Source organism: Felis catus, chromosome A2 (genome assembly GCF_018350175.1).
Source record: "Felis catus isolate Fca126 chromosome A2, F.catus_Fca126_mat1.0, whole genome shotgun sequence".
NCBI lineage: Eukaryota > Metazoa > Chordata > Mammalia > Carnivora > Felidae > Felis > Felis catus.
In genome coordinates this window covers 11,751,011-11,773,194 of record NC_058369.1, presented here as the reverse complement: position 1 = coordinate 11,773,194, position 22,184 = coordinate 11,751,011, and the positions used below count along the sequence as shown (strand labels likewise).

Below are 22,184 nucleotides of genomic sequence, written 5' to 3'. Positions count from 1 at the left end.
TCTTCAAGCACATCGGGAATATTTATAGAAATTAATCATGTATTTGGTCCAAAAAACACTCAATGAATTCCAAAGTAATCTCTTTATGTGTTCAACTGCACTGCGGTAAGATTAAATGACCAAAAAAACAGCTTTAAAAAGGCACTTGTCTGCAGACCAAGTCAATGAAGCCACTTTTTGGATCAGCAAAGGAGCAGGTCTGGAGTGAAAATGAAGAATTTGGTTTAGACACAGTGAGTCTGAGATGACTCATAACTTCCAAGTGGGGATGATCACTGAGTTGCCATCCATTTACCAGACTTTTATTGAATTAATCAATGTCTCTGTTCTCTGTCCCAAAGCACACTGGAAATGGCAAACATCCTGTTACTACACTCTGTTAGTTTCACTTAAAATTTTGCTTCAGGGGTACCTGGGTAGGTCAGTTGGTTAAGCGGCCAACTTCAGCTTAGGTCGTGATCTCATGGTTCATGAGTTTGAGCCCTGCATCAGGCTCTGTGCTGACTGTGCAGATCCTGCTTGGGATTTTCTCTCTCTCCCTCTCTCTCTCTGCCCCTCCCCCACTTGTGTGAGTGCACCCTTTCTCTCAAAATAAATAAATAAACTTTAAAAATAAAAAAACCCAAAAGTTTGCTTCATTAGGAAATAATTCAGATTTACTAGTTTTCTTGGTGCCCTGAGTGTTTTGTTTTTATTTGGTTTCCTTTCTCTTTTCCATATCTTCGTATTTGATATTATATTACATTTAAATATTTATTTTGGTTTAGTAACACATGAACCTGATTAAAAATAAATCAGAGTGGGTGAATGAATAGATAATACATCCTACAACGGAATTTTATTCCGCACTAAAAACAAGCGAGCCATCTAGTCCAGAAAAGACATGAAGGAAGTTTAAATGCCTATTACTAAGTACAAGAAGCCAGCATGAAAATTCTACATACAATATGATTCCAACTGCCGTACATCCTGGAAAAGACAAAACTACGGAAAAAGTAAAAATATCAGTAGTTGCCAGGGGCTGAGGGGAGGAAGAGATGAAGAGGCAGAGCACAGGGGTGTTTTAAGGCAGTAAACTACTCTGTATGATACTATAATAGTGGATACATGTCATTATTGTAATAGGTCAACTTATAAGATATCAGAAAGCTTATTGTATATAAGTTTGGCTTAAACTCACCTTTCATGAATAATTGAGATAAAAGCTTATGTAGTTTCCTATTAGGGTTATAGGAAATTACTAACCGCCCTATCTCGCTTCCATAACTTCGCCTGCTTGCTAAATGGATAACTTAGGTTGCAAAACGCTCCCCTATCCCTTCTACCAACATCTGGCCTAGGCAAAGACCAACAAGTAAAAAGTCTCCAACTCACTGCCTCATGGTATCTTAGGTGTCTAACTATGATTGGTCATTTTAAACCCTTTTAGGACAAAGAACTTTAAATTGATAGGTTCCCACCAAAACTAAGGTCTGTATGTCACAATATAATTGGCTACCATGAAATGTTGTAAATTGTAATTGGTTAACTAAATAATGATGTATTCTGACTTGCTAAAATCCATATAAGCTCACTGCTACCTTTGTTCGGGGCCATTCTCTGCACTTTTCTCCTTAAGATCAGGAGATCAGGTTTGGCCCAGCCATGAATAAAATCTTGCCCCGCTTCTATTCAGCGTCTGGTGGTGTTTTTCGACAGCACCCTCTTTCAATTATCCATTTGTCAAAATCCACCGAATACACAACACCAAGATAATAATGATGTGTCAATGTAGTTCCCTCCTTTGGAACAAATGTAGCACTCTGATGTGAGATATGATGCGTGTGTAAGGAGCAGGAGGTATATGGAGGGAGGGCTGGCAGGCAGTCTGGAGACCCCTTACCAGTTGTTGCATTTAGAGACTATTGGGAAAATTTACAGTTTTAGTATGCTTTTCTTTGTTTTATTCTCTATCTGTTCACTGGAGATCTGGAGTGACCATAGATTTGATTTTGGGAGAACCCGCAATCAGCATGGGCGCATGCCTGTGGTCAGCTGGAAAGGTTGTCAAGGTCTTGCGCTCACACACCCTCCACCCCACCCCCACCCCTACTCCCACGCCTCCACCCCACCCCCACCCCTACTCCCACCCCTCTACCCCTCCCTGCGTTCCCGCAGGTCCCGAGCGCCCCCTGCTGGCTGTCAGTGGCGCCCCGGCAGAGGAGACCACACAGTTCTAGTCCTGGGAATCCGCCAGGTGACGTGTGTAGGGTCGGGGTGGATCCCAAGCCAGGGGGAGCTGGCGGGTCACTGGGGGCCCGCACTCAGCGGCTCCACCCGCAGCCAAAGCCCGCCCTCGGCGCGCAGGATGAGCTCCGGCTTCCTGCGCGGCTCCTCCTTGTCGGGCAGGACCCGAAAGCGCAGCAGCGTGAGCGCCAGGACCACCTTTATCTCGGTCAGGGCGAACGACTGCCCGATGCAGTTCCTGCGGGCGGCAGTGGGCACTCACTCGCCAGGGACCCCAGCAGGTCCCGTCGCGCCCCGAACCTGGCCCGGGACCGCCAGCCCCGCCCGCAGGGATATCAGAGGGGACTAACCGTGCCCGGGACCCCCATATGGGGGTCCCTGAGCTTGGCTCAGATCCCAGCCCTGAGCTCCCAGACAGAGGGAAGGGGCTCTGAGCACACTGCGGAGCCCTCCTTGGACCCAGCCACCCCCCACTGCCCAGGCCTTTACCCCCAACCTCTGGAGGAGGGGAGAGAAGGAGAACCATCCTCAACACCCCCTTTTCCGCCCGCACAGCCACGTCTGGGATCTCAGGCCCAGGACCCTGCCCTCACCACCTCATCCCCTCGTCAGATGCGCGCTGCACTCACCTGGGCCCCGCGGAGAAGGGAATAAAAGCCAGGGAAGACCTTTCCTTGATGTTTTCTGGGTCAAAGCGGAAAGGATTGTATACCTGGGGGCGGAGAGACGCGGGACTGTTGGATGGGGTTTCCCAGGACAGCCGGCTTTGGAGACACAGGTGTGCATTTCATGGAGGGAGCGATTTGCCAGGTCAGAACCCTGAGCCCTCCCTTAGGCCCCGCTAGGGAAGTGGCCAAGGATGAGGGTGGGTGGAGGGGAGGGAGGAGGAGGCAGCACCTCGGGGTCTGGCCACACGGATGGATTGTGGTGGGTCCCGAAAATACTAACGAGGCAGATAACACCTGTGGGAGGGGAGGGGCCAGTCAGGAAGGGTTTCACCCTGCCTGATGAGCCCCTCTTCCTGCCCACGAGGCTCCTCCCCCTGGTGTTGTGGGCACCTTTGGGGATGACCCGGCCATCTGGGAGCACGACGTCCTGGGTACAGCAGCGGGAGACGACTGTGACCGGGGGGTGCAACCGCAGACTCTCCTTGATGCACATGGTCAGGAAAGGCAACTGGGCCAGGTCGTCCCTAAGGACCCCTCCCCCCCCCCGCCCCGCAACAGTTATCCAGGGAGCAAAAACAGAGACCCTTACCCCCCACCCCCACCCCAGTTCTCTACTGCCCCATAAGATCATCTCTCCCTATAACGAAATAAATTCCAGATGGATCAAATATCTCCAAACCCATTAAGTTGTGCGCCTTAAAGATGTACAGCTTTTTAATGTGTCCATCACACCTCGATAAAGTGGTATTTGGAAAAGAAGGGCAGTATCACAGAAATAGGAGAGGAAATTTAGCTGGGTATTTTTAGAAGGTTTTCTGCGCAAAGTACAACACCCAAAATCCAACCATAAAAAGGTTTACGATTTTGCATAAAAATTAAATATTGTTTACTGCAAGAGAGCAAAATCAAAAGGCAATGAGTAGGAAACAAAAGAAACAGATCCAATGTTTTATTTCTCATGGTACTAGAGATCCTAGCTAATGCAATTAGACAAGAAAAAAAGAGAGTAAGGCAATCTGAAATGTGGGGGTAAGTGTGTCATTGTTGGCAGATAGTGATTTTATGCTTAGAAAACACAAGAGAGTACACCAGAAACCTTTTATAAACATTGAAGATCCAGTAAGGGGGCGTGGGGGTGAATTCTTTTTCTTTAATCCCCTTCAATTTGTGTGGTGATGTAAATTTTAATGATATAGTTAATTGGCTCAAAACTGGAAAATTATAAAACACCATTCTTACGACTCAACTCACTCATTTCCCATCCTCACAGTTTGCCTAGGTTCTTTTTTTTTTTAATGTATTCTCCCAGAGCTACTTTTTTGCATTAAAAAAATTATACAGTAGCATACTATATACTATACACACTGCTCTTTATCTTTTTCAGGCAACAGTACAGCAATCTCTTCTTGTATATTTCCTGGGACTTTTGTCAAAAATAAGGGCTTCCTTATTATGGAGCTATAAAATAATTTCCCACAGTTTTCTCTAAAGCGTTTAAGGCACTTTTATTTTTTATTTTAAATTTGATTCCATCCTGGGGCACCTGCGTGGCTCAGTAGGTTAAGCATCCAACTTCGGCTCAGGTCATGATCTCATGGTTTGTGAGTTTGAGCCCCACACCAGGCTCTGTGCTGACAACTCAGAGCCTGGAGCCTGCTTCAGATTCTGTGTCTCCCTCTCCTCTCTGCTTCTCCCCCACTTGTGCTGTCTCTTTCTCTCTCTCTCTCAAAAATAAATAAACATTAAAAATTTTTTAAATATTTGATTCCACCCTGATGTTGTCATGTTACAATACATGAGAAGCAGGTTGAGTTAACTTTTTTCTGGATAGCTCCCCAGTTGTTCCAAAAGCTTTTATTGAAAACATGTTTTTGGATACAAGACTCCATACTTAGTATTTACTATGTTCACTGGCACAAAATTTATATGCATATGAAAAAAATTGTTTTTCTATGTTGAAATAACAACTAATTAGAAAAAATAAAAGAAAAAGAAGAAGAAGAAGAAGAAGAAGAAGAAGAAGAAGAAGAAATAAATACCTGGATTAAACTTAGATATGAAATCTCTATATTCCAAATGAATTTATAAACTTCTCTCAATCCCAATAGAAGATATGATTCACCATAGCAATGAAAGTATCTTAGGGTTGTGGTGCCTGGGTGGCTCAGTCATTTAAGTGTCCATCTTTGGCTGAGGTCATGATCTCAGTCCTCGTGAGTTCAAGTCCCACATCAGGCTCTCTGCTGTCAGCTCAGAGCTCACTTCAGATCCTCTGCCTCCCCCTCCCCCACTAGAGCATGCACTTGCTCTCTCTCTCTCTCAAAAATAAACATTAAAAAAATATATCTTAGGGTTAATTTAACCAAAAATGTATAAGATCTCTAAGAAAAATTTTGGACTTTATTAAAAGACTAAAGAGTATTTCAGTATCCAAAAATGGGGTATTTCTTCCACATTCTAGAATGGTATGCATTCATTTTATGAAGTAATCTGTTTTCCACAAGTCAATCATATATTCAAGTCAACCTATAGAATATGTTCAATTCAAATGAAAATCTACCTGGTAGTTTTAAGAACTTGATAAACTTAATCCAAAACGTTTCCAAAAGAATAGAAGATCATGAAATGCTAGGTCATTTTAAAAATGAAATATCAAAGAGGCACCTGGGTGGCTTGGTCAGTTAAACAGCCAATTTCAGCTCAGGTCATGATCTCACGGTTTATGAGTTCAAGCCCCACATCAGGCTCTGTGCTGACAGTTTAGAGCCTGGATCCTGCTTCAGATTTTGTGTCTCCCTCTCTGTCCCTTCCCTGCTCTCTCTCTATCTCTCTCAAAAATAAATAACCATTAAAGAAAAAATATTTAGTGAAATATTAAAGAAAAGGAACTCACTCTACCAGGTATTAAGACTTATTACAGGGGCGCCTGGGTGGCTCAGTCGGTTAAGCGGCCGACCTCGGCTCAGGTCATGATCTCACGGTCCGTGAGTTTGAGCCCCGTGTCGGGCTCTGTGCTGGCAGCTCAGAGCCTGGAGCCTGTTTCAGATTCTGTGTCTCCCTCTCTCTGACCCTCCCCCATTCATGCTCTGTCTCTCTCTGTCTCAAAAATAAATAAACATTAAAAAAATTTTTAAAGAAAAAAAGACTTATTACAAAGATGCAGTGGTAAAACAAACAAACACACAAACAAACAAAAAACAGTGTGGCATTGCTGCAAAAATAGGAAAATAGACCCATGGAACAGGAGAGACAAGTAAGTGAAGCCCTAACATCTGGTAAGAAAAGCCCACAAAACCCTAGCATAAGGCTAGACAGTATGACTGTAAAAGAAAATTTGGACAAATCTGTCTCCATAACAATTAACTAGAAGTGCCCCTCAAAAGTCAAAAGGCAATCTTTAAATGAGTTATTGTAAGTAAATATGAAAAAAAGAGAAAAACTCAAAGAGAAAAATAAAGATGAGTACTAATCACATAACAAGAAATACAAATGGCTTATCAATGTATGCAGAAGAATGATCAGAATAAACATTTTATTTTTATTTATTTTTTTAGAGGGGAGGCAGGGGACAGTGTGGAAGAGTGGCAAAGGGGGAGAGAGGGAGAGAGAGAGAGAGAGAGAGAGAGAGAGAGAGAGAGAGAATCTCAAGCAGGCTCCACATTCAGCACAGAGCTCAGTGCGGGTCTCAGTCCCATGACCCTGGGATCATGACCTGAGCTGAAATCAAGAGTCAGACGTTCAACTGACTGAGCCACCCAGGCACCCCTGAATAGACATTTTTTTTAAAGAGACACACAAATGATGAATAAGTATATGAAAAGATGCTCAAAATCATTAATTATCAGGGAATTCCAAGTCAAAACCACAAGGAAAAATCACCTCACACCTCACAGCTGTTAGCACGGCTATTACCAAAAAGACAAGAAATAACAAATGCTGATGAGGATGTGGAGAAAAAGGAACCCTGGGCACTGTTGGTGGGGTTTTAAATTCATGCAGCCACTGTGGAAAATAGTACGAAGTTTCCTCAAAAAAATTAAAAACTACAACTATCATGCTATCCAGCAATCTCACTTCTGGGTAGTTATCCAAAGAAGATGAAAACACTAACTCAAAAAGATATACGTAAACTTATGTTCATTGCAACATTATTTATAATAGCCAAGGTTATGAAAAACAGCTGTGTCCATCAATAGGTGAATGGATAAAGAAAATGTGATATATACATGCAGTGGAATATTACTCAGCCATAAAAAGACATCTTGCCATTTGAGACAACATGGAGGGATCTTAAGGGCATTGTGCTAAGTGAAATAAGTCAGAAAGAGAAAGACAAGCACTGTATGATCTAACTTATGTGTAGAATCTGAAGAAATGAACAAACAACAACAAAAACAGGCTCCTAGATACAGAGAATAGGGTGGTTGTTGTGAGGGGTGGGGGTGGGGGTGTAGGTAAGCAAATGGGTGAAGGATAACTTTCAGTTATAAAATAATTAAGTCATAGGGATGTAATGTACAGCATTACATAGTTACTGTATTTTAGTTAATAATACTGTATTGGCTATAGTTGACTATAATTAATAATACTGTGATTAATACTGCTGTAGTGTATATTTGGAAGTCGCTAAGAGAGTAGATCTTAAAAGTTCTCATCACAAGAAAAAAAATTCTATAATTATGTATGGTGAAAAATGTCAGCAAACTAATTGTGGTGATCATTTTGTAATATATACAAATATCAACGCACTTTTTGTACACCTGAAACTAATATGATGTATATAAATGATACCTCAGTATTTAAAATGTTGGGAGTAGCCCCCAAAATGTGCAAAAGATGTTCAACCCCTTATTTAAATAAATATTCATTAAAAGAGGAAATATGAAAAATTGGCAAAGATTTAAAATTCAATACAATAATTCTATAGGTATGGGAAAGGTGGTAACATCAAATTCAGCTGATAGGAACAGATCTGAAATAGCTATTAAGATGACAAAAACTGAAACTGTCTTTGACTCAGCAATTGTCCTTCTGGAAATTTGCAGTGGAGAGACCTTTACATGTGTAAGTGTGGCCCAGTGTTCACAGATGCTGACTTATTGTTTGTTTTAGTAAAAAAGTAGAAACAATCCAAATATCCATCAATGGGAGATGTTAAGAGAAATTATAGTACAGCCATATGTTAGAATATCACACAGCGATCAAAACAGGAGGAAGTAGGGGGCACCTGGGTGGTTCAGTTGGTTGAGTGTCCAACTCTTGATTTCAGCTCAGGTCATGATCCTAAGCTTGTGGGATCAAGCACTGGGCTCTGTGCTGAGCATGGAGCCTGCTTGAGATTCTCTCTCTCACCTTCTTCCTTACTCCTCTTTCCTGCTTGCATGCTCTCTCTCACACAAATAAAAAATTGTTTTTAATTTTTAAAGGAGGAATATGGGGGACACCTAAGTGGCTCAGTCAGTTAAGACTCCAACTCTTGGTCTCAGCTCAGGGCATGATCTCACAATTCATGGGTCAAAGTCCCACATTGGGCTCTGCATGGGCAATGGGCATTGGCTCTGCATTGGGCTCTGCTTGGGATTCTTTCTCTGCCCCTCCTCTGCTTGCACTTTCCATCTCTATCACTGAATGAGTGAATGGATGAATGCGGGGAATATGGTTCACAAGTCCTATCACACACTGTAGGATGAAAGGAAAATCAAAACAGAGACTCTGGAAAGCAATTCAGCAATGTCTACTCTAATTGAGAATACTAACATAAGGGTCCTTAACAAAGGGGTGAATGAAGTAAACCACTGAAAGCTTTGCAGCACACAGAGAGAAGGAGCTATAAGACACACTTTTGAGTGAATGGAACAAGTTACAAACAGTATGTATATGGAAATGCAAAATGTGTTAATGGACAAAAAGATTATATAGATGATAGATGATAGATAGGTGATATAGGTGATAGATAGATGATGGATAATAGATGATAGATAATGATAGATAATAGATAATAGCTAGATAGATGATAGATAGATCGATAGATAATGGATGATAGATAGATGATAGATGATATAGATGATAGATGGATGATACATAGGTAGATGATAGATAGTTATCGATAGATAATAGATAGATAGATAGATAGATAGATAGATAATTATGGAAAGAGACATAGCAAATCAATGAGTCTAAAAGTTTAAAAACCCCTCAAGAGACAGAAAGGGGATTAAGTTGGCAGGGGAGGATGTTAATGATAACCATAGTCTCCTTTGTAACGTCTCAGAACAAGAAGAACTTGTTCTCATCATTGTTTTTGTAATTCAAAACTATTTTTCAAAAACTCATATTCTGGGAAAAGGAAGAGATCTCAAGGATATGTTGTTAATGTGTAGACCTTAATTCCCACTTGGAAGGGGAGAGGAGATAGTTTTCATATAAATGTGGGTATAAAGATAGATGTCTTCTGGAAGGATACACAGAAAATCACTGACAAGTGTTCCTCCTAGGGCAAGGATTTTTTTAAAAGTTCATTTCTACTCTAAACTCTGTTTTGTATAGTCTTTTTTTTTTTTACCAAGTGTATAATTTTGTTTGAAGTCTTGTTGAAAAAGCTTAAAAATATTTCCCTACCTCACAGGACTGCTGTGCTGAGCGAAGGCTTGGAGTGGAAAATATTATGTAAAAAATGCCTGTCCAGTCCAATGCCTCTTCAACATCCCCCAGACCCTGGCCTGTCCCAGGCCTCAGAATCATTTTCCTGGTCCCCATGCAACAGCTTGTCCTCTCCAGTATGTTTCCCACACTAGCCCTAGAAAGATCTTCCTGGGGGTGCCTGGGTGGTTCAGTTTGTTGAGTGTCCGACTCTTGATTCCATCTCAGGTCATGATCTCAAGGTTCAAGTGATGGAGTCCTATGTCGGCCTCTCCAGTAAGCGTGGAGACTACTTAAGTTTCTCTCTTTCTCTCTCTCTCTCTCTCTCTCTCTCTCTCTCTCTCTCTCTCCCTGTCTCCCTCCTTCCCTCTCTCTTCTCCCTCTCCCTCTTCCATTCCTCCCCTCCTCTTCCCTTTTGTCCACCCTGTCCTCTTGAATTAACTGCACCCCAACTGTACCCAAACACCTACTGATCATCACTCAGGGTCTCAGCTGAGACACTCTCTCTACTCTTATCCTTGCCTCTCTTACTCTCCATCCTATCCCTGCCCAGGGGGTGAACCCAGGGTGTCCTGATCTGAGTCTATTCCCCCAGCAGGCTGGAGCTCCAGGACACAGAATGGGCTGGTAGAATTGGATATGGCACACAACTGGGGACAGAAAGGCAGTGCGGCAGTGTTCTCTGATTGGGGACAGGATGAATGAAGGTGTTCCTGGACAAGAATTGAATGATTTCAATCCCTAGGTGTCCCCCATGAATCCTAGGCTGAACAGTATTGAAGGAGTTAGGAGGCAAGAGACAAGCAAAAACTCAGGGAGTGAAGATATTTGGGGGGCAGAGAGAGTGTGATTTAGGAGAGAAAAGTAAGGGAGTGGAGTGGAAGTTCACTTACAGAATATGTGCTAAGTGGTATCATCTGCCTTCACAATTGTCAATAATTCTCTTAGCAGTCCAGATCTTTCTGTCACTTTCCCCTGCTCTCCAGGCTAGGTACCATACCCCTGCCTCTGGATTCTGCTCCTAGTCTCTCTAAGCAATAATGACACAATCAACAAAAAGTTCTTTCCCCTTCCCCAGCAGGGGAGCAAAGCCAATGAGAGGGGTTCAGAACAGGACATGAGGACCTGCACTCACCATTCAATCTCTTTAGGCTCACGGTCCCTCAGGAGCTCTTGCACCTCCTGCCGACAGCGCTCCTGATACTCTGGGTGCTTCGCAAGGTTGTACAGGACCCAGGAGAGACCACTGGCCGTGGTGTCATGGCCTGAGAGGCAGCCAGACAGGCTTGGGTCTCTGGGCTTGTTCAGCACCAGAGGGCGGACAGCGCCCTCCGTTAGGGCCCTCAGGGAGGATGGGGAAGATGGGGTGGGATGGGGTGGTCCAGGGCCCACCTGCCAAGTCCCTGGGATTGGACAGACTCCTACCCCCTGCAGTCCCACACTGGGATGCTTACCCCCAAACATGAAGGTGTCAGCTTCAGCTCGGATATCCTCATCTGACAATTGTTTTCCATCTTTGTCCTGGAGAGAGTATAAGGCCACTCCACCCCACCCGCCCGCACACACAGCAAATCATATCCACTCTGAGAGCTCATAAGCCTAACTTGAGACAATCTCTGAAGCTCCATAATCCATCCAGAAACTATTACCAGAGGCCCCACCCCACAGGCCTTCTCCTCCGTGGCCTCTTTGCCTCCTGTTTTGTCCCTGGTGAGAGGGATCAGTGATCCATGAATATCTTCATGTTTCTACATGGTGAGGACTTACTGGAAAGAAGTTATTGGCCACCTGGATTACGGGAGACTGAATGACAACTTCCCTTGGAAGTTGGAAATGAGCATTGCTCCGGAGCCATTTGCTCTCATTCTAGGATAGTAAATCCAGAGATTCCTTATCTCCCCTGGTGATAAGCCAACAGAACCTGTAGACTTTGCCTTCTTGGTGAAGACAATTGGTTTACACTCCAAAACACTTTTCTCTACTTCTCTCTCTCTTTCTCACACACACAGAAGGAGAAGGAGAAGGAGAAGAAAGAGAAAGAAGGAGAAAGAAAAGGAGGAGGGGGGAAGGGAGGAGGAGGGGGAAGGGGAGGGGAGGAAGACAAGACATAGGCAGAGGAGGAGGAGAAGAAGAAGAAGGGGCAGATGTATCAGCAGTCCTATATAAGTTCCAAGATTCATAGTGTAGAGGTACCTCTCCTATGATGGAGGCATGGTTGGTTGCATGTACAGATAAAAGCATCATGTAGCTCTCAGAAGAATTTTAGAATGAGGAACCATGGCTACAATTCTATGGCCACCCTTATTTCCGTGAGTAACAAATGGGCTTCTCTGGATTCTAATATACAAATAAATAAATACACACGCGTACACACACACACACACACACACACACACACACGCACGACTACCTTATTAAGTAGAGTAAAATCTCAGGCCCTTCACAATTGCATACTTAGCAGTCCCCTGCAGGTTACATTCCATAAAGTCATCTCTAAAACATATCCCTAATCCATCCCTCCTTTCCTCAAACACCACCCATGACTCCCCAGTGCCCTATGGATCAAGTCTAAGTCTTCAATTTGAAATATGAAATCAAGGTCCTTTCTACCTCTTGAATCCAGATCCCAGAGAAACCCACCTTGGTCAGCAGGAGCACATCAATGAAGTCCAAAGTCTTGGCCTTAGCCTTGGCCTTGAGGAAGTCATCAACACCGTCATCGGGGAGAGTGCGGCGCCGTTCCTGGATGACAGCATCTGTGAAGTTGTGCACCAGGCGGCAGGCTCTGCGGAAGCGTTGCCCATCTGGAGTGAGGTAGTACAGGAAGTCCATGTGCATGAAGATCTGCTGGTGCCGTTTTGCCACAAGGGCACTGAGCTCTAAGATGGCAGCAATATATTCACTAGACTTCCTGCAGGATGAGGGCATGAAAGAAAGTAACAACTTAGCTCACCTGGAGGCTGAGAAAATGCCTGCTACCAGCAGCTGGGAGATATAGCCCATCAGAAAACTGAGTATCCAGGAACAGATGGCCCCACAGATACATGGTGGGGATGATCCAGGACACGTGACTCTCCAGACTTTCTTCTCTCCCTGATTCCCATTTCTGTGAGCTGCCTCCATGAACCCAGAACCCAGCTGACACATTATGCTTCTCTCCTCTCTCTCCATACAGCTCAGACTTCATCTTCTCCCATTTGGTCAATGGACCCAATCCCCTCTCTAATCTTGCATCCAATTTCACACCATCCATTGTCTACACATCAGTTGGTCTTCTCCAGACTCAGATGTCCAAGAACAGCTTTGCCCATGACCCTCACCTGCTCAAACCTCAGATAAAGTTCATACCCTTTTGCCTGGATTTTGAATGTCCTTAAGATATAGCTCCTGCCAACCCTTCCAATCTCATTCCCAAGGTGGCTCCTTACTGTGGCACATGCTTCACTCATCCTAGTCCCTTGGCCTTTGTCAAACATTTCTGCTTACCTGAAAGGATCACTCTTTCTCTTTCCCTTCCTTGTCCTTCTTTGTCCAACTCTGATCCATCTCCTCCAGGAAGTCCCATCTGATTGCCCTGGTCATCCCTCTCCTCCCCATCTACTCCCTTGGGTCTACAGATCATGTTCCCAGGTCCTGAGCAAGCACTCACTCCTGGCAATTACTGTCAAAACTGAAGACACATTTCTGCAGACTGTCCAGGGTCATGAGGCTGATGTGCTCAAACATGTCCAGACGGGTGCTGCCCTCTGAGACCAGGCGCTTCCACTTGGCCTGGGCAGAGAAGGAGGTAGAGCTGGGGCTGGGACCTGCCTCCTCTGAACCCCTCTCCAACACCAACCACCAAGAGGGGACCCACCAGACCCAGGCTCCTGGTCCTCCACCCCAGGCACCCATCCCCAGGGAGGACCAAGCTTGGGTGGGAGTACAAACTCTTACTATTAAGACCCCATGGCTGAGAGTCAGAAGACCTGAGTTCAAATCCTGACTCTGCCTCCTACACCCCTGTGTGCCCTTGGTCAACTCACTGCTGCCCTCTGGACTCCACCTGTCAAAGCTTCAGTAACAGTTAATATGACTTGCTCTGTTGTCAGACAAACCAGGTTGGAATCCCAGCTCCACTCATTAGCTCACTTGCTAGCTGTGTGAATGCGGGCAAGCTCCCTAACTTCTCTGAACCTATTTTCACCACCTGTAATGAGGTAATAATAATCATCTTTACCTCATATGGTTGTGAAAATCAAATTAGACAATATATGTCATGGAATGTGCACATAGATTCTGGCGTATAGTAAGTTCTTGAGAAATGTTAGCTTTCATCATCTTAATTGTCATAAATTAAGAAAAATTCCCCTATGTTGAAAGAGGCGATTCATGGGCCCTGAGCACCCCTCCACCTTTTTGCTGGGTATGCCCAAAAAAGGCAAGGCTCCGATATTCTTTACTTAGGCATTTCTCAGAGTTGCATTTTCAGCAAACACACTTGAGGAATAAGGTAATATTTCCCACACACAAATGTCAGGCTTGCTTTTAATTACCAGACGTCATAGAGTCCCTGAACCTGGTATGCCTCTCCTGTAATGCAACATACTGCATAAGCATTGAAGCCCACCTATGTTATCCTCACAGGATTTGGTGACTCAGAGAAAGAATGCAAACCAAGAAGTGCGTGTGCTTGCTGTGCTATGAGTAATAAATTGTTCTTTGTCTCTGACACAGGAGTCTCGTGTCTTCTGGCACAATCCACAAAACCATAACAATCTCACTCCTTAGCTTGCAAGTGTGAAAATAATCCCAGGCCCTTCACAAAACCCCCACCTCCAATTCTTCACTTCCTTATATCCACACCTTTTCAATGTTATTTTTCAGCAACTCCCATTAAAAGGTGGATGCTTTTTCACCACCTTTTGATTCTATAATGGCCTTTTGACTTGCTTTGGCCAGTTGACCATAGCAAAAATGACAAGGTGATCATCTTAAACCTAGATCTCAAGAGGCATTGAAGCCTCCTGTCAGTCTCCTGGAACCCTGCCTCAGCCATGGGAACAAGCCTGAGATGCCTTCTGGAGGGAGAGAATCACATTAAAGGAAGTTCAGTTGTCCAAGCTGAGACCACCCTAGATCAGCCTGCAGCCAGCCACTCCTCGAACATGTAAGAGGGCTGAGCCCAGATCTGCAAAGTACATACCTGACCCAGAGCTGATCACAGGCACATGTGATCCCATCCATGTCCAGAAGACCAACTGACTCACAGACAGGTTAGCAATAATAAACCCTTATTGCTTTAGACCAATGAGTTTGGAAGTGGTTTGTTAATTCAGCATAACTACTATGCAACCTTCATGGATAACCAAGTGGGTCTCAGTTCGAAGGCTTCTTTGTAAGGGAAACATTGAAATTAACACTTTCTGAGCACCTGCTATGTGCTAGGGACATGAATACATTACATTATCTTGGCTACCCTGCAAAGTGGGGACCATTATTCCCATTACATAGCTGAGAAAATTGAGGCTCAGAGAGGAAGAGCAATGGCCCCAAAGCTGTCTAGGAGAGCCAGAATTCCAGACAAGATATCTCAGAGCCTCCATCGCCCCCAAGACTTCAGCTGGGACCCTGGGTTCAAAAGACTCACATGCATGACATTTACACTGTCATTGAAAATCTTCACATAGTGCTTCAGGATGTTGAAGTGGAAGGCGGGTGTCAGCATGTGGCGATGGCTGCTCCATTTGTCACCAGCACTCAGCAGGAGCCCATCCCCTAGTAGAGGCAGCCGCAAGAAGTGGGCAAAGGCAGTGCCCCTGGGACTCCCCCTGGGTCCCCAAGGTTGTCCCCAGTCCCCTTCACCCACAGTTACTCACCCAGCCAGGGCTTCAAGAAGCTGTAGAAGACCGCGTCCTTGGATGCAATGGCAGCTGACACGAATGAGGACCATCAGGGGTCATGGGGAGGGGGAGGGGAAGGGTTTGGATTGGGGGAGTGGAGGGCCCAGCCAGGGGAATTCATACCCCCTCCAAGACCAGCTTAGCAGGAATGGGGACATGGGCAGAGGAAACAGAGTGGGGAGGTGAGGGGGCACCATATCAGTCTGCAGCACTGCAGAGCAGAGCAAAGGCAGAGCCCATGGACACACCCCTATGTACTTAGATGCTCCCTAAAATGTGGCACAACACATGTTGTGCCAGTCCAACATGTTCGAAACACCTGAGCACAAATCAGCACTCCATAAAATGCCTTTACAGGGACCTAGGACATCGCATCTGTCCCAGAATTCTCTGATATCTCTTGACATGGTCCCAACACATGTTAACATGCCCTGGCATGAAACAACATGTATAACACACACTGACCTGATGCAGCATCCTCTGACATGGACCCAGAGACAATCTGACACGACTTCAGTCTGATGCAGCATCCTCTGACATGGACCCAGAGACAATCTGACACGATTCACAGATGGTCCCAGGCAGGACTTAAATACGGTCCCACTAATGTCCCAGGCATGGACCAGGTATGACCCAGCCATATCCTAAGACCTGCCCTGGACAAGGCTCACATAAGGCCTCAGCATTTCTCAGAAGGACTCGAGGTTCCAGACTGCAGACAAACTCCAAACATGGTCCAGACATGACCCACAGGAGAACCAGACAATCTCAAATAGCATCCCAGACAAAAAAAAAAAAAAAAAAAAACAGACAGATTCCCCACATGCCTTGAATATCCTTGGCCACAGGTGAGCCCCAGACATGACTAAGGCCATCTTCATGGTTACCATGTACCATATGCCAGGTATAACCAGGTATAAAGTATATCGGCCGTAACCAGAACACAGGTAGAAACATAAATGTGACCAGACCTGGCCATACAGCAGACATCGCACAATCACACCCTAGGTGTGAGCAGACGTGACCAGAGATCTGGCATGTGGGGTCCAGGCAAGACAGAGGCAGTGGCATCCCCACAGCTGCATCTGGGTCACCCACCACGCTGTCGGCAGCACAGACTTCAGCAGTGAGCAAGCCGTGGCGGTGGGGTGTCTACCTGGAGCAAAGAGCACAGGCTTGATGCAGGTGGGGTGGAAGATTCGGATGACTGCATGCCAGGGACCCACCCACCAGCAGCACACATCCCCATAGGTGCTCGCCAGGTTTTGTGTGTACAAAAGACCTTCCTCTGAGCTCTGAATCTGAAGAGAAACAAAAAGGACCGCATTCACAGTCTTTCTAGATGGCCAGATGGAAGGACCCTGCAGAGCAAAGACCCAGACCTGAGCCCTGTGCATCCTTTCCAGCAGCTCAGTCTCCTCCTGGAATCCTTCCCCAGACCCTTGGTACAACAATTGGGGCTCTTTGGTTACAGGAACAAAAAGTGTCTTTCCCCCATTTGGATCCCAAACACCACATTCACCTGGCTTCTCCTCTCTCCTCATTTTCCATATAAGAAAACTGAGACTCTGAATGATGAAGTCATTTGCCCCCAGTCTCCCAGATGGTAAGTGGCCTGCCAGAGGTCTGAGCCCAAGTCCATCAGAATTCCAGGACCTGAGTTCTTAGCCATCAAACTGCTTTGAGCCCCAAAACAATAGCTCTGAGAACCTACACTTGCCAAGACTGGGTAATCAGAGCCACAGTGATTAAATGAGAAACTGACCCTTGGATGCAGCCCAAGAAAATTAAAGGGAGTTTTGCAACTTTTCCCCTGGAACTGTTGGGAATAAGCTCGCTTTCCCATGGGGGTTGAGTTTCTTTATCAGAATGAAAGTGAAGCCATCACAGAGGAAAACAGAACCGAAACAATGAAGACAGATTCTTGATAATGTTATTTGAGACCTGGATCCAGCCATGCCTGAAGACAATGCTCCCTGGACTTCACTGTAAATAGATTTCCTTTCTTTGATTAGACCACATAGGGTTGAGTTTTCACCTCTCACAACTGAAAAACACCTTGGCAGCCAGAGAGAGCTGGGTGTCTTCCCAGAGTCACCCAGAATTTGGGCGTTAAAGCTAAGGTTTCTGTTGGATGCTGCTTATTCCTCTGCTCAGCCTGGCCTGTCTGGACAGCCATGTCCCTCTGGCCAATTCCTTACCTCACCAAGTCAAGGACCTCTCTGTCAACCCATCTCCTCAAGATTGAGGGTTCCTCCAGGACTGAGCCTTGGATTGAGGTCTCTTGGGGTCCCAGTGGTGCCCAGGACACCAGGGTTGGGGTGGGGGATTAGACAACAGTGGAAGAAGGAGACAGTGAGATGGGGATTGACAAACACAAGAAGGGAAGAGGAAGATGGCTGAGAGAGAAGGGGGAAGTGAGGCCAGTGACCCGCTGCTGTTGCGTGAAGCTTGGAGAAAGAGGAGCTGACAGCCGTGGGTTGTGTCACAGCCCATCACCAAAAGCTCTGCATGAGTACCTGAGGCATTGGTGATAGTCCGGATCATGTCAGGGTGGCACAAAGTGATGAGGGGCAAGGTGGGGCCCAGCCATGTCACAAACCCCTTCGAGTAGGTGGCCACGAGCTGAATTAAGACCCTCAAGCCCTGCTCTGTGGGGTGGACCTACAAGCAAGACAGGGGCCATCACCTCCACAGAAGGAGCCACAGCAAGTTCCCCTGCAACCTCTGCAGTGGTCAGTGTGTCCAGACTCTGCATAGATGGAGGGGACCTCTGTTTCTTCCTGCTCCTTCCCTTGGGGGCAGAGGGATCCTGCAAGACTCTCCATGTCCCAAGGGTCCCTCCCAGGACACAGGGAGAAGACATGCTCTCTGCCCCCAGAGAGGCCGACCTTGGCTTGAGAAGTCAGATCTTTCTTCTCCTGGGAGTCGTTCCAATCTCAGGGAGGTGCCCACGGGAACAGCAGGGTGGCCTCACGTTTTGTACTGGGGCTCGTTCCCATGTCCTCTCATGTCCTGGCCAGTCCACACAGCCCCCCGCTCCCCAGATGGTGAAGGTATGCAGACCTTCCAGCTCTGACAGACCCCAGGACACAGGTGTGAGCTCTGCCCATCAGTCAAGAGGGCAGCTCCCACCAACGTCCTCTTCTGCCCACCAGCTGGCATGGTTCATCCCATCTGTCTGTCTGTCTGTCTGTCTATCTACCTCTACCTATGAACCTATGGGCTATCTATGAACCTATCCCCTGAACCTATGGACTCCCCCATCAGCCGTGCCTTTTACAAATGAAGAAACCCAGGTCGCGTCCCCCAAAAGGAGAAGGAGGGGGCCTTGCCTCCCAGTGAGGCATCCTCTCCAGTCCCACGGGAAGCCCCATCCCGGCCTGACAAATACTTCCAGGTGCTCCAGACAGGGGAATACGAGTCATTTTCACTTTTGGGACTGTTCCCTGCTCCTTATGAACGCTGAGGCATTTGGGGAGATTGGCCCAGAGAGGGAGAGTGACTCAGCTGAGGTCACACAGCAAGAGGGACTGGAGGAGAGAAGAGTGACCAAGACCAGCCTCCATGGCCAAGCCCTGGAACAGGAAGTGGAAACGGCAACTTTATAACATTCCTGCTGCCCCCAGGGTTTGTCAAGAACATTCCCAGACCCAGCATCTCAGGCAAAGTTCACAATGAGCTTGGAATGCCCTCTTTCCAAACTTGGCCATAAAGATCAGTAAAATAGCAGGAAGTCCCTCCCCCAGCTGTGGTCCTCATGCTGGGCAGTTAAGGAGAGCTGTGCTCCTCCCTCAGCCTGTCTGGGGATGGGAAGGGCTAGCCGCTCATCCCTTTGACCTTGAACATGGCAGGTAATGGCAAGCTCACCACCTATGTCATCAAACACTTACCTGAGTGCCTACTCTATGCCAGCTCCTGGGCTGGACAATGTAGTATCTGATCCCCAGAGCAACTATCCAGGTAAAGAGGTGGAAAATAAGTAACTGGACAATTAATTCTTTACATATGAGTAGACCCAAGTCAAAGGTCCGTGCAGGTGGGGAGTCAAAGAAAGCTTCTGTAAGGGGAAGTGAGCGGTTAACTTTATTCAGGTTGGGCAATGGGCCCATTGGGACATCTCAGCAGGGAAGTGTAGACTGAGAGGAAGCTTTCTTGGGGAGGGGTGTGGGTGGAGAGCTAGACCCCTGTGACTGGAGGTGGGGAGGTCATAGGTAATTCCTGTAGGTAAGTGAGCAGACACAAGGGAATGGGCCAGGTAGGGAGCAGACCCTGGACAGCGCCCCTGAGAAGGTCTCTGGGGTAGCCATGGACACTGGGAATGCCAAGGGACCCTGCTCTGTGCAGCCCGCCCTGGGAGCCCTTCAGAGGGACATTAATGTGGGGAAAGGAGGCAGGAAATGGATCCCAAACAGGCTAGGGGTGTGAAGATGAAGACGTGGAAATGTCCTGGGATGAAGGAGTGATTACAGAACGGTTCCCTAGCCTTCCTCATTCTCTGCTGTCCCAGACCCCAGTCCCACCCCAGGTCCCCCGTTCCCCACCCCTGGGAAAGTGCATCCACCCCGAGCCCCAGGCCCATCCTGCCACCCACACTCACCAGTCCGAGGTGACCCCAAAACCAGTTCCGCTTCGGAGGCTGCGGGAAACACTGGAGGCGGCAGCAGGTGTCATAGAAGCTGTAGCTCCAGGCCAGGACGCGGGCCAAGAGCCAGGAGACTCCCACCAGCAGCAGGAGCAGCCATGGGGAGGCTGCCACCTGCCCGAGTCCCAGCCAGGACAGCCTCAGCATCCTGGAGGCAGAGGGGACAGATTTCCCTGAGGCCAAGGAAATGGGCCCAAGGGTGAGCTCTCTGGACTCTTCAGGAACAAAGGGAGAGCCCCTCCCCCACACCGGGATGGGAGGGGCAGGGACAGAGAGGGATAGGCATGGTGAGTGCTCAGCACTGGGCAAATGGTGATTCAGAGAGGGGAGGAGGACCTAGACAATTCCAGAGGGAGAGGCAGAGTGAGTGAGAGGGAGAAAAAGAAGGTCAGAGACACAGAGAGGTAGCTAACCACCCACCAGTAGCCACTCTGCTCCCAGCGGCTCTCTGGAGTCACCCCACCCTTGGGCAGCATCCTTCACTACCCAGGATCAAGACCCCCAGCCAGGTACCTTCAGACCACGGCAGCTTATCCACACAGCCTCCTCTCCCCTCCTCTTGGAAAGTCTTTGTCCCTGGCGCCTGACCTAGGGGACACTGGTAGTGGCCAGGCTAAACCAGCCAATCCCTGCCTGCCTGCTTACCTCCTCCCCACCTGGCAGTGGCCCAACTAGTAGGTGGGGGAGGGGAACTTCCGTGTTATAAAGAGAGTATGGGAATGAGTTCTCACAGCTCAGCATCCCCCACATGGGGGTGGGGGATCCGTTGACAGATGGGCAAAGGTGACTCCTGGCCCCCAACTAACAGCCACCCCTGCCTTTCAAGGCCAGCAGGGCACAGCAGGGAAAAGCTTGAACGTAAGAGTTCAGGTGCCATGGGGGCAGGGTCTAGCCAATCCCAGTCCCAGAACATCTCTGGGGCTCCTCTCCACGTACGAGGCAGGTCAGAGGCATGCACCATTTCCCAGCGCACAATCAGGAAGCTTGGGGCCTCCTGGCTGCACAGCCTGGCAGGAGTTCAAGTCCTGCCTCCAAGCCGCCTAAGGCCTGGGCTGACACAAGACCGCAGGGGGCAGGAACAAAAAGCCCTTCTGGCTGGGGGTTACTTGCATCAGACTCAGGGGGTAAAGGGCCCAGTGGGAAGAAGGCACCTGGAGGTGAGGGGGTAAGGCTGCAGGAGGCCAGGAGAGGGAGGGGGGCCCAGACAGAGCTGGGAGACCCTGCACGCAGTTCAGCCCCCTCCTGGCTGTGACCTTGGGCTGTGCCGGCCCTCTCTAGGCTCAGTCTTGCCATCTGGGAAATGGGATATCAGATGAGGGCCTGAGAGGGGGACAGAAGACGGTTCCACAGGAAGGTAGGAAAGATCAGGGACCCCCAAAAAGATAAGTTGCCAAGAAAGAGCTCCTGACTAGTGTGTGTGCTGCTCTGTGCCAGCGTTCCACGTAAAGTAAACCTACTGTATGCAGAAGACTGTCTGTAAAGTGCGCCTACTATGTGCTGGGTACCGCAAAAAGTGTGCCTACCGTGTGTTGGGAACGTGACATGAAGTATGCCTACCACGAGCCAGGTACGTCGTATAAAGTACACCCACTGTGTACCCCTTCTGTTTGACACAAATCCTGTCAACTGTATGCCAGGTGTTGACCTAAAGCATGCCTACATGTGCTGGGGACCCTCTACAAGGCATGCCTACTAAGTGCTAGGTGCTCTACATAAAGCACACCTACTGTGTGTTGGGTGTTCCATGAAAAGTATACCTACCGTGTGCCCGGTGCCCTCTTAGAGCTCTCCTACTGTGTGGCAGGTGCTTTGCATAAAATAAGCATACTCTGTGCAAAGTACTTTACATAAAGCATGCCCACTGTGCACCATGAACTCTTTGCTGTGTACTCTGCAAACACCTTGACTACTGTGTGGCAGGTGCTCGACATTAAGCATGACCACTGAGTGCCAGGTACTGTGCATAAAATGCTCCTTTTGTGTGCCAGGTACTCTATGTAAAGTAAACCTATTGTGCACCAAGTGTTCTGCCAATGAGATAATGAAACATCTCCACCCCCTCTCCCCCCTGCCTGCCAACTCTCTGAGCCAATGCCCTGGAATCAGAGAGAGAGATCCAGGCGA

The 22,184-nt window shown here is 47.3% G+C and overlaps 1 protein-coding gene across 4 annotated transcripts; it reads right to left on the bottom strand.

Annotated features, from left to right (window-relative positions):
* Positions 1-2,134: 2,134 nt before the first annotated feature.
* On the bottom strand, positions 2,135-20,717 carry LOC123382515 (cytochrome P450 4F3). Of its 4 annotated transcripts, none has more exons than XM_045047605.1 (13): positions 20,574-20,717; positions 20,016-20,208; positions 17,935-18,079; positions 15,392-15,445; positions 15,163-15,290; positions 13,183-13,304; positions 12,174-12,444; positions 10,988-11,054; positions 10,669-10,798; positions 3,285-3,418; positions 3,124-3,188; positions 2,856-2,938; positions 2,135-2,464 (listed from the first exon to the last, which is right to left on the bottom strand). In XM_045047605.1, exons 2-13 carry the CDS (start codon positions 20,205-20,207, stop codon positions 2,287-2,289), a joined length of 1,569 nt encoding a protein of 522 aa, XP_044903540.1. In that variant the 5' UTR covers position 20,208; positions 20,574-20,717; the 3' UTR covers positions 2,135-2,286. The 4 variants fall into 4 exon arrangements, 3 of the variants coding, with proteins under 3 accessions (XP_044903540.1, XP_044903534.1, XP_044903530.1); XM_045047599.1 differs by lacking the exon at positions 17,935-18,079 and adding an exon at positions 16,572-16,716 and having other exon boundaries at positions 20,481-20,576; XM_045047595.1 differs by lacking the exon at positions 20,574-20,717 and adding an exon at positions 20,481-20,567.
* Between the last annotated feature and the right edge of the window lie 1,467 nt (positions 20,718-22,184).

What these genes read in the sequence shown, in the direction of transcription:
- LOC123382515 (XM_045047599.1), bottom strand. Translation starts at nt 20,536, where the DNA reads ATGCTGCCCAAGGGTGGGGTGACTCCAGAGAGCCGCTGGGAGCAGAGT. An exon ending in TTTGGGGTCACCTCGGACTG is followed by an intron (nt 16,717 to 20,015) that starts GTGAGTGTGGGT and finishes GTTTCTCTTCAG; the next exon opens with ATTCAGAGCTCAGAGGAAGG. An exon ending in ATGTGCTCCTGCTGACCAAG is followed by an intron (nt 11,055 to 12,173) that starts GTGGGTTTCTCT and finishes TACTCTCTCCAG; the next exon opens with GACAAAGATGGAAAACAATT.